Here is a 12,370-nt window from a genome sequence, read left to right on the forward strand (position 1 = left end):
GGAGAGAGCTATTTTAGAATTTGGAGTGATTTCTGCCTAGGTTTAAGAAGCCTAAGTCACTACAGGTTCTTGCCAGAACTTGAAAGTTTACCCATGCATTGCCTTTCCCATGCCTAACCTGGTCCTTTTGCCTAGGGCATCCCAGTGCATTCCAAACACTGGGCAGTGATACAGCTGCTTAAGGAGAGGGGAAGCAGAGCTCAAATTGTCGGAGTAAATATTTGTAGCTCAGCAGTGTTGGTTCTGGAAAGCAGTGTGTAGGTGAAGCCTTTTTCCCACCCTATTCAATGCTCTTTAAGTGCTATATTAATATTCACTCAGAACTAAGTAAGTAAGCGCTGAATGCAGGTCCAGGAAGCCACGTATGATCTCTTAAGCTTATGTTTCTGAGCCAGGTGTGATGGTGCACACTTTTAATTCCAGCACTGGAGAGGCAGTGGCCAGTAGATCTCAGTAGGGTTTGAGGCCAGCCTGGTCTACAGAGTAGTTTCAGGACAGCCAGGGCTAAGATTCTGTCTCAAAAAAGAAGGAAGGGAGAAGGGGATTATCAGTAAGACAAACTCGGGAAGTAAAATGTCTTGGTGCACAAGCATGATGATCTACCTGAGTTGGAGCCCTGAACCCATAGTGCAAGGAAAGAATCAACTCCTAAAAGTTGCCCTCTGACCTCCACACATGCTAATGTGCACATGCACACATACAATAGACATACATGTTTTTAAAAACAAAATAGTATCAGATGGCTGAGCCCTGGGATTCTTTCACTTCCAGGTAGCCTCCTATGGAGGTGTTTTCTCCCAAAGATAGAATGGACCTCTTATAATCCTACTAGCCTGTCAGTGTGGAAAAGAAAGGGGAAAGGCAATATTTAGAAGGCAGCGGAAGCGTGGGTTTGGTTAATTGGACAATGGTTGACATTCTCTGTCTTGTTTTCCCGCCTCTTCCTTCCCTTTCCTCCCTCTCTTCCTCCTGCTTCTCCATACAGATGTGTCACCAGAAGCTGACCATCTCCTGGTTCGCTGTGGTTCTGTTGGCGTCTCCACTCATGGCCATATGGGAGTTGGAGAAAGACGGTAAGCAATCTTGCCTTGTTTTCTAAGGAGCTCCACATTCTAAGCCTAAGCTCAAGGCAGCTGCTAGGAAAGGAAGCTGAAGGGGACAGCCAGGCACGGGGTCTCCTTGGCAAAGTCTTTCCTCAGGGAAGATACAGGGCTCCATTTCTGGGGTCGGTCTCTGCCTTGTTTGGTTTTTGTGTTGGACGACAGGAAAAGAGCTTCGGGTGAACTGTAATGGCATAGGTGATATAACCTTTGCCTATAATACTAGGAAGCGACTCAGTCAAACAACTGAAAATCCCAAGCAGAGAATTTTAAAAGTAGCAAGATTGTCTTCTGCCCTCCCCTGCTCCTCCATACTACATCGTCCTCTCCATGGGCTCTGTGATAGTTTTCCTCTCACTACTTTGGGATTGAAATTCATATTGACTTGGGTTCAAAACATGGTTCTGCCAGGTATTCATTCTGAAACGTTGAGCTGGATAACCTCATGGCCTCTGTTTTTTTAGTTGGGTGTCAATACTGGCATTGACCACATAGGCTATTGAATATATTAATGAATACAGAAGACAACATATGGTAAAATGAATGTAAATATTAGCAAGCCCTATTGTTTAAAACAAAGTCTCTGAACTTTTCATTATCCTAATACCAATAAGATTATGATCAGACTAATAGTGTTGGGATTGCAAGGAGTGCTCTCTGTCCTTGTGCTGTCTCACACTTAGCAAATGTCCATCAACTCAGTCCTATGAAGGTACCTAAAAGAATCTCAAATTTTTCATAAATCCAATGTAATAATGTTGGCAATTTCTGCTTTTATAGCTATACTGTCTTAGTTAGTTTCTATTGATGGGAAGAGACACTATGACCACAGCAACTCTGATAAAGGAAAACATTCAGTTGGGATGGCTTATTTACAGTTCAGAGATTGAGTCCGTTATCATCATGGTAGAACATGGCAGTATGCAGGCAGACATGGTGCTGGAGACGTAGCTGAGAGTCCTACATCTTGGTCCACAGGCAACAGGAAGTAAACTGTCTACCACACTGAGCGTGGCTTAAGTAAAGGAGACCCCAAAGTCCACCCCCACAGCAACACACTTTCTCCAACAAGGCCATGCCTACTCCAACAAAGCCACACCTCCTAATAGTACCACTCCCTTTGGGGGTCATTTTCTTTCAAACCACCTCATGCACTGTAGTAGTATTTAATATTTATTGAACATAGAACTTCATTTAACTTCACAACAACCATATAAAGTAGGAGCTATCAGTATTCCATTTTACAGATTTTGAAAACTGAGGCTCGAGAGATTAACTTGCCCACAAACAGGACTTGAACCCAATTTAGTTTCACTTCAGAGCCTGTGTGTTTAAGTGCTAGAAGATTTTACATGGAGGGTAAGAAGCAACCCTTTCCTGTGCCCGTAAAGAGGAAATGGGCATAAATTAAAAATGAAAAGATTTCTTGACTGATGATTAGAAGTAATATTTTGAGAACCCAGACAGTACAATACCAAAATTGGCACCTAAAAAAAAATTAAGGTTAGTATTTTCATTCTGAAGAGTCGCAGGAGCTAGAAAATGACTTAGCAGGTAAGGGTGCTTGCTGCCAAGTCTGATAACCTGGACTTGATCACTGGGATCTACAAGATAGAAGGAGAGGACCAATTTCTCCAGCTATGGCCCACGCAAGCGCGCATGCGTGCGCACACACACATACACATACACACACACACACACACACACACACACACACACACACACACACACACACGGAATAATTAAATGCTATTTTAAAAATAATAATTTCAAGGAGTCTGGCCACCCACCCCAGTAGAATTTTGAACCCTTTCCTAAGTAAAGCCATTGCCACAGCCAGATCTACAACCTGGGGATTGTTAGAGTGCTTAGGAAGGCACAGAGGCACTGGCAGAGTTAACTCCTTCATATCATCACTTCTGACTGGTAAACCACGGAAGTTTCAGAAAATTAATGTGAGAAACACAGAGAAGGCTTCTGATGGAGTCACTGTGTCAGCCTGCAGCCCAGCAGACGCCTAATCTCTGCTTCCAACATCCCCAGAAAGTTCTTTTCCTGCCCTTAAGCCATGGTCTTCCGAGGTTTCTCCATCCAGGTTCTAGCAGGAAAGTAAGCTGCAGTGCCGCTCAGTTGCCTGGAGAAACTGGAGGGTGCCAAGGTTCCTGTGGTTTGGTGTCAGCTCAGGCTAATGATTTCCAAAGCGTTTGGCCTCAAGTGATTTTTACCTCTTATCTTTGCTTCCCACTCAGGGCCTACAAATCCCACTGATGTGAAGTGAGAGTTTTGCATTTCACAATGCTTAGTGTGTGAATGGCCATCACAAAGCCACCATTCATAGGGCACTTGAGGAACTGTCCTAAGCTTGCATACCAATTAGTTTATACGCCACCTTCTAAAGAAAGCACTAATATTTTTACTTTCATTTAAAAAATAATGACATCAGAGCCAGGTATGGCGGTTCAAGCCTGTAATCCCTGAATTTGGTAGGTCAAGGCAAGAAGGCTGCCCTGAGTTTGAGGCCAGCCTGGGCTACAAAATGAAATACTCTAAAGTAAGATGATGACACTAAGACTAAGCTTAAAGTCCCTTCCCACACCCAAGGCTTTCTTGAGGCCTTTGGCTGATTCTGACAGCTGCACCATTCCAAAGCCCCAGCTCCTCACTATTGTGGCTTCCATATTTAATCAGACATCAAGATAATCTAGGCTTACTAATTGGGCCACTAGGGCTATCCCAACACTTCTGACTCAGCAACCAAGAACTCGCATTATGGATGAGTTTCCTGGTGATGCTGATGATGGAAGTTGGGAGCCCACTAAGCTTTGAGAACTGCTGCATTAAGCTATTCTTTCAATTAGTAATAGATATGTGGGTAACCAGATGAATGAAGATTTGATCTGGCACTCTCCAGAATAACTCATGGAGCTATTCTTGAGGACTCATTTAGAAACTGGCATTAGAAATCCATTGAGTAGCACAGGAAACAAAAAAAAAAAAATCTGAAATATAGCTTTTGTTACACTTCGCACCTGGATGGGACCTTGCTTAGCTTTTTGGCATCAGTATCTTCCTTCAAAAAATGAGGAAACTACCATCTACTTATCCAAACTGCTGTAAATTAGCTCTTAATAAATGGCAATTAATGCCCGGGAGGTAGTAATGCTTGCCTTTAATCCCAGCACTAGGGAGGCAGAGGCAGGTTTGTCTCTGTGAGTTCAAGGCCAGCCTGGTCTACAGAGCGAGTTCCAGGACAGACTCCAAAGCTACACAGAGAAACCCTGTTTCAAAAAAAAAAAAAAAAGGAAGGAAGGAAGGAGGGAGGGTAGAAAGGAAGAAAGGAGAAAGAAAGAAAGAAAGAAAGAAAGAAAGAAAGAAAGAAAGAAAGAAAGAAAGAAAGAAGGCAATTAATGACAATCTCCACTGATGAGGTTCATGCAGAAGGGAATAAAACCTTAATTCTTCCTGGATAACTTTTAAGAGTTTTTCAGTGCATTTGCCTGACTGTTTGGTCAGTGGATGATAATGGTGGTTATGATGATGATGGTGGTGGTGGTGAAGCTAGCACAGAGTGTGTTGTAGTTATTGGGCTGAGGTGCATGCTTTTTTCCATCTATCTTCACAGCCAAATCTACATGCATGCACACTATTTTTCCCATCATCTTGCAAGGATTCCAAGGCTCCTGGTGGTTCAGGATCTTACCCAAAATCCAATTAGAGGAGACAGGCTTCCTAGTGTGTCTTCCTTCCATACCTACGCTTTAAGCCACTGTGTTTCTCTGCTCAGCACTATACCTAGCCATATTCCCTGTGAACTGCAACTGGAAGTTTATTCCCTACCCCACTGCACCTCCACTCCCCAACCTCTAACAACAAATCTTGTGCTGTTTGCAACTTTATGTTACAAGGTTTTCCCTATGTGCCGGCTAACCAGAGATTAATTGTAATAGGCCATCTGCCAGTTAATGACTTGGTGGCAGCTATAAAATTGTTTCTCTGTTCTGTGACCTTGAGTCTAGACAGGGTTCCATGCCCTAAGACCATCTCAGCAAGCATTTGCAAAACTCTTGTGATCAGTGATGTGCCCAGGCAGTGGGGATACCAAGACAGTGAATGGAGCCTAGTTCCAGAGTTCATGAGCTGACCATTCAGGTCTTCACTGCTGGTCCTCTCCAGTTTATGTTGTAGAGGTGGACTGGTCCCCTGGTGCCCCCGGAGAAAGAGTGGTCCTCACCTGTGACACTCCTGAAGAAGATGACATCTTCTGGACCTCAGACAAGAGCAGTGAAGTTGTAGGCTCTGGGAAAACCCTGACCATCCAAGTCAAAGAGTTTTCAGATGCTGGCCAATATACCTGCCACAAAGGAGGCGAGACTCTGAGCCACTCACGACTGCTGCTTCACAAGAAGGAAGGTGGAATTTGGTCCACTGATATTTTAAAGGACCAGAAAGGTAATTCCATTCCCTGGGACAGTATCTTTTCTGCTACCTCTCCTCATTTAAAAAAAAAAATAGTGTGTGTATGTGTGTACAGGTACATATGTGTGTACAGGCCAAAGGACAATATTAGGTATTATTCTCAGAAATGCTTCCCATCTCCTTTAAGACAATAACACTCATTGGCCCATAGCTCACCAATAAGCTGGACTGGCTGGCCAGTGGCACCCAGAGATCTTCCTGTCTCTGCCTCCCCAGCTCTGAAAATACCAATACATGACATCACACCTGGCATTCTTCCCTAACTAGGGACTGAACTTGGGTCCTTGTGCTTACAGAGTGACTTTATCAACTTCACTATCTTCAGAGGCCATTTGTCCCTCCCAAGAAATAGAAACATTAAAAGTTGAAAAGGTAGGACATAGTGCAGTTAACAATTAACCATAAGCCCTATCTCCATTTCCCTTGGCTTTCCTGGAATTCTTGGACTCTTGGCCATTAATATCTTTTACTGAGAGAGTTTAGTTGTCTTTCTGAATGCATGTTCTCAAGTTTTCTTTGAATAACAGTGATATTATTGGATATCCGTTAAAAGTTAGCAGTTGATAACCTAGTACTGAGGTGACAACTTGGAAAAAATGAGTATTTCTGTCAAATGGATGTAAAGTTGTGTGCAGTATATCACATTCTCTGGAAGGGGCACCCTATCCAGATATCACCAGTCTGTGCTGAAATATGAGCCAACAGAGCAGCTTTTTCCAATGAAGTTTATGGAAGAATACCAGGTATGGCACGCAGTGTAGTGGCAGAGTGCTTGCCCAGAGTGTGCAAGGACCTATGTTCAATTCTCAGCACCACAGAAAGAAAAAAAGACTACATGTAGCTGGGCAAGGTGGTTTATACCTATTGTCTGCACTTCAGAGGAGGATATGGAGTTCCAGATCCTTCTATACTGTCAGTCCAAGCTAAATGAGACCTTGTCCTAAAAAACCCCACCCTTGTACCATTTAGTGGCCTGTGATTCATCCACAATAAAAATAAATTAAACCCTGATCTTTCTTTAGTAAAAGAAACCGCCTAAATATTGGGTTTTTTTCTTTTCTAATACAGATCCTAAAAATAAGACCTTCCTGAAATGCGAGGCAGCAAATTACTCTGGACGGTTCACCTGCTGGTGGCTGACAGCAGTCAGCACTGACTTAAAGTTCAACATCAAGAGCAGCAGTAGGTAAGGGAGCTGCTCAGGTTTCTCACACTTTGCTAGACCTACTTCACAAAGAAAATGAGTATAGACTGTCCATGGGTTATCGGTGAATGATACTGGACAGCAAAGTCTATTCTATATTTTTTTCACTTTCCCTCGTTTTGCCTAAGGAAGTAACGTGGAGCTTTAAGCTGGCCCTCTGAGAATAGCTGTAGGGTGAGTTTGAATTCACTCATCCAAATTGCCTGGCAGCGTTTCATTAAGGCTCATGGCACCATGGGGAGAAATTAAAAAGAACTCATAGCTACAAATAACTTGCTAAAATTCTACCTTGTGCCAAAAAAACAGAAACAAGTGCTCTAGGGCCTGGCTCTGAGAAGTCCTGAAGCAGATTCCAGAAACCTCTGATACCTTCTGAGATTTTCCTAGAATCTTTTTAACTTCTCTCTGCCTCTCCAACACCACCACTCTGAAGTTCAGTTTGTCCAGCACTCTTGGGCTTTCTCTAAGAAACCATTCCCCAGGGCTGCAGAGCTGTGTCAGGCTGCTCTGCCACTGACTTCAGTTATCAGCTAACTCCCTGAGCCAAGTGAAGAACAGTGGAATAAACACCCTGGCTCTACTACTATTTAAATAAGTAAATTGGGGACTCACTTCCCCATCTTTAATGAATTTGATATGACTTAAACATAACTAGGGAAAATAATGGTTCAGGGTAACATCGGAGTCCTTGCTGCTCATATGAGAATTTTCTGAGCCAGTAAAGGTGGCCCCTAAGTAGACCCACATACATTGCAGGATGCCTAGCGTATAGTAACATGCCAGATCTCTATGTGTTTAAAAACAAAATAAATAAACAAATACATTTTCTTTCTAGAAAAATTCTTGCACAGGTTCATGAAGACACTGACTGGTATATAGATAAGGGACACTGGGATATTTTGCATAATTAGCAAAAGAATGCTCAAATGAAGCATTAATGTGCATTTATTGAAAAGAATAACCCAACTTACATGTTCTGCCTAGAGAACTCCCCACAATACTTTCAGAGAGGAAAAAGATGGTTACAAAATTATATATATATAATTTTCCTGTTTTTTTTAAAGTCATGCTGAAATATAGATAAAAATACCTCTATGTGCAGATATATGTGTATATGGTTACCATGAATACTCACTGAAAAACTCTAGAAAGATGCAAATAATATCTATATATGGGACTCAGATTTGAGTTAAAATGGGGATGGCAGAAGCCTGTATATTTTCTTTATAAACAATTTTGTCATTTTGTTTTGTTGTTGTTTTGTTTGTTTTTTGAGACAGGATTTCTCTGTGTGGCTTTGGAGCCTGTCCTGGAACTTGTTCTATAGACCAGGCTAGCCTTGAACTCACAGAGATCCACCTGCCTCTGCTTCCCATGTGCTGGGATTAAAGGCATGCGCCCATCTTTGTCATTTTAATTCTTTATAATTAGTGCCTATTGGCCTTATGAATGATATAGAGAAAATTTAAATTTTCAGTAAGGGGGCTTAAGTAGGTTCTCTTGCATTGCAACATTTCCATGTCCATTTAGGCCAGAGATACAAGTTTTAGTCTCTTACAGCTAAACTTCCTCTGCTGGAAAGGGCTAGTTTGGGGCAGGGGTGTTTTGTTTTGTTTTTTACCCCAGAGGATAAATCTAACCAGCTACACAGTCTGTTCTCAGACAGACTATAGTCACCAGGCACTTGCTTTCTGATCTGTAACACAGAACAATTTCTCTCTTGGCCATCAGCTCCTCTGATTCCCGAGCAGTGACATGTGGAGCAGCATCTCTGTCTGCAGAGAAGGTCACGGTGGACAACAGGAACTATAAGAGGTACTCGGTGGCCTGCCAGGAGGACATCACCTGCCCGGCTGCCGAGGAGACTATGCCCATTGAGCTGGTGATGGAGGCACAGCACAAGTATAAATATGAGAACTACAGCACCGGCTTCTTCATCCGGGACATCAGTGAGTTATGTGGGGAGCACGTGCCTGGGAAGCAAAGATGCTGTTTGCCACATAGGGTATAGGATTGACCTGCAGTTTGTTTTGTTTTTTTTTATTCTGCACCTCCTGAAAGACATGATATAATCACTATTGTCTGCATTTTGCAGAGGAGGAAACTGAAAGATTAAGCCTCCTTTCCCTAGATCTCCAGTCTCACTGCTGGCAGCCCAGACCCTGATCTCCCTCATGTAGCAGGCATTTTGTGACATATCTAATCTGCTACCCAGATAGATGAATGGTGGATCCGAGAGTCAGTGGGTTATCTACACTGTGACCAGAACTTCCCTACCAATTGCAGTTTTCAGAACTCATTTTTCTCCAGCACCAACATATAAGTGTATAGCTATAAATTCTAAATGGACAGACATAGAGAGTTTGTCATTTCTCATTTCCTTTACCTCATATTCATGGAATGGTCATCCTGATAGGATGTGATGAGATCAGAGAACTTGATGCAGAATTTACAGAAAGTCTGTAGTTGGTAGGAGTGGGTCTTGTTCACGGGGGATGGCCAGGGAAGTACCCTCTGAGGACATGACATTTGGCAAAGGCCTAAAGCAAAGATGTTGGTTGTATTATTTTTACATTATTATTGTTCATAGTACTAACAAAACTATGAAGAGTATTTGTGAAGCATCTACAAGGAAAATGTAGTCATTGTGTGAAATGGAGCGAGGCTTCCTAAACTGGAGCAGACTCTAAAGATGTCTCTCCATCTAGAAGAAAGTGCCACTTGAAGACCATGATACTCACAGTATCCTCAGACAGACTCCAGTAGTGGCACCTGATAGACTGTTAAGTCTTGAGCCAGCCTCATGCTTAGTGCAAAAGGTATCTCTGCAGAGCCCAGAATGACTTTATTAAGCAGAACGACTCAACTATCAGGGCCTGCCAGTCTGTGCAGTGAAGAAAATGTTCAAAAATGTAGGATGTGGCCAATAACGTGACATCCTCACATTTGGAAGAAGCATCCTCAGCAGAGGTACCTCACAGGTGCTTCCCAGGTGGGCAGAGAAGTGGAGGAGCTATAGAGACTGGAAGGTGGAAGGACCAGTCATCCAAGATCAGAAGGCTAAACCCAGGTTCCAAAGCCCGGCAGGATAATAAAGGATGTTTGTCTTCTGCAGTCAAACCAGACCCGCCCAAGAATCTGCAGCTGAAACCTTTGAAGGGCTCTCAGATGGAATTATCCTGGGAGTATCCTGACTCCTGGAGCACTCCCCATTCCTACTTCTCTCTCAAGTTCCATGTTCAGGTCCGTCGCAAGAAAGAAAAGGTAAGGAGGGAGCACAGGTGCAGTCTACTCAGGCCGGATTTATGCAGCCCATGTTGGGGACAACATGATGATCCTAACAACCAGGCACATGTTACAGGACTAGAACTGTGCTAAGAGGTCTCTGTGTGTATCACACACAACCCACATGAAGATCCAAAGGCAGCAAGTATTACTGTCACCTCTTCTCAGAGGACAGTGAAGCTCAGAGAGGCTATGACTTGTCCAAGTTCAACCAGTTAGAGCAGTGACAGAACCAGGACCCAGCATCAGTCTGCTGGACACAAAGATTGTGACCCCAACCACCCCACTTCCTCCAGGGTAGTTGAGGGTCAATCCTCAACTAAAATTGTCAATAATATAGAGATCTGGGTTCCAGGAGCCTAAAATGATTGTGTCAACTGAGTGACTATAATAAATGCTAGAACACTGGTGGTGTGTCTCACACAGTATGGATACTCCCTATTTGTTTAAAATACAGTGCAATTATTTCACCAAGCAAGGTGCCTGCACTTATACAGGTTAACATGGCTTTCCAGCCCTCTGGCCCTTAACACAGTGATCTCTTACAAGGTTTTTTGGACAGTTTTACAGAGCTGTTTAACAAATCAAAGACTTTTTCCTACATAGCATTTAGAATGTGGTGACAATTCAGCTCAGAGATTCAATCACTCTCTAAAAGCAGGAGAAGAAAATGAGGTGATTTAGAAACAGATTTTAACTGTTTAATGTTGAATGCTTTCTACTTGTTAGAAGCTTTCTAGGCATTTTTACACAAATACCATATTAACCTGCTACAATTCTTAGAGGCAGGCATTATCATGGGCCCCATTCATAAATAAGGAGAGATACAGAGAGCCAAAGACATGTTCCTGAAGCCCCACAGCTGTTTAGTAGGCACTGCCAGGATTTAAAGTCACATTTGTAAGCTGACAGGCACAGGGAACGGTATTTCAAGTCACATTTGTAAGCTGACAGGCACAGGGGACAGTATTTCTGGACAGCCGGAAGACAGCTAAGAAAGGTTGGCCCCACCATTATTAGCCTCATACTAGAGTCATTGTCCGTGGAGCCTTTGGACAAGGATGCTATTTGGAGAGACAGAAGGAGGAGCCAGTCATTTCTGTTGGAGTATACTAAATAGAAAAGTAAGGCCCAGGAAGATGGATGAGTCAGTGAAGTGCTTTCCTAGATTCTAACTCCCAGAAACTATGTAAAAGCTGGTGTAATGCTTACAACCCTGTCATTGGAGCACAGTGGGAGTCACACACACACACACACACACACACACACACACACACACACACACACACACACACCTGTGTTTACAGCTTCTGCCAGCAGGGGGTGCAAGGGTAGCATCCTAAGACAACACTATGTTTAAGGAGGTCATGTTCTGCAGGAACATGCCATCCTGCCTTGTATTGCCTAAAGCCCTTACGTTTTCCACTCCTTTGCAGAAAGATGAGTCCCAGTTTGTAGACAAGACCTCTGCTGAAATCCGATGCAACAAAGGTGCAGAGGTCCGTGTGCGAGCTCAGGATCACTACTACAATTCATTCTGGAGCAAATGGGTATCTGTGCCCTGCAGTTAGGTGAGCAGGTCCATGAATCCCAGCCACACCTGCACATTCAGTGGTCCTGATGGAGGACAACAATGGGGTGGGGGAGCTTTTGAGGGAAGGGGATGGAGTTCCTAGCATAGGGATACCAGAGTCAGAAACACATGTGTTCAATACCAGATATTAACTTAATGTCTATGTTAGTTCTTCAGGCACTGTCCTGGGCCCACGGATATTGCAATAAAGAAAACAGGCATGGGTCCTATCCTTGTATGGGGAAAGACAAGGGAGACCAGATTGGGAGGAAACCAAGAGTCAGGAGTCAAAGTCAGGAGGACTTGGGATTGGACAGAAGGTAGAACCTTCTCCTAGGGGTTCTGGAGACCACTTCAGTGGTTTTACTAAGGAATTGGCCCAATCATATGCCCTTTTAAGAAAAACCTCTCAAGAGAGTCCCTGGCAAGCATGAGACTAGCTGAATTCTTAACCCTGTAAGGAAGGGCTGGGCCTTTGCACATGGAAACCCCAAGACCCAATGACTGAGGAGAATGTGTGCTGAGAAACAAAAGTCTACACTTCTGACTCATGTAGACTTACCCACATTCCTTTGCAGGGTCCAATCCCAGGATGCAACTGTGAAAGAAGAAAAAAATGGAAGACTTTAAGAAAGAAAGTTTAAACTCATGATGGAAGAGGCCCCCAAAGCCATTTTCTACTTGATTAGCTTTTTCCAGTTTTTTAGATTCATAATGATACCTTTGCTATAT

At 43.3% G+C, this 12,370-nt stretch overlaps 1 protein-coding gene across 1 annotated transcript; it reads left to right on the top strand.

The window, feature by feature from the left end:
• The first annotated feature begins 985 nt into the window (after positions 1-985).
• Il12b (interleukin 12B) lies at positions 986-11,636 on the top strand. The gene is made up of 6 exons (XM_027424844.2): positions 986-1,073; positions 5,274-5,549; positions 6,645-6,762; positions 8,512-8,729; positions 9,896-10,044; positions 11,502-11,636. Exons 1-6 carry the CDS (start codon positions 986-988, stop codon positions 11,634-11,636), a joined length of 984 nt encoding a protein of 327 aa, XP_027280645.1.
• Positions 11,637-12,370: the final 734 nt, after the last annotated feature.

Source organism: Cricetulus griseus, chromosome 7 (assembly GCF_003668045.3).
Source record: "Cricetulus griseus strain 17A/GY chromosome 7, alternate assembly CriGri-PICRH-1.0, whole genome shotgun sequence".
Classification (NCBI taxonomy): domain Eukaryota; kingdom Metazoa; phylum Chordata; class Mammalia; order Rodentia; family Cricetidae; genus Cricetulus; species Cricetulus griseus.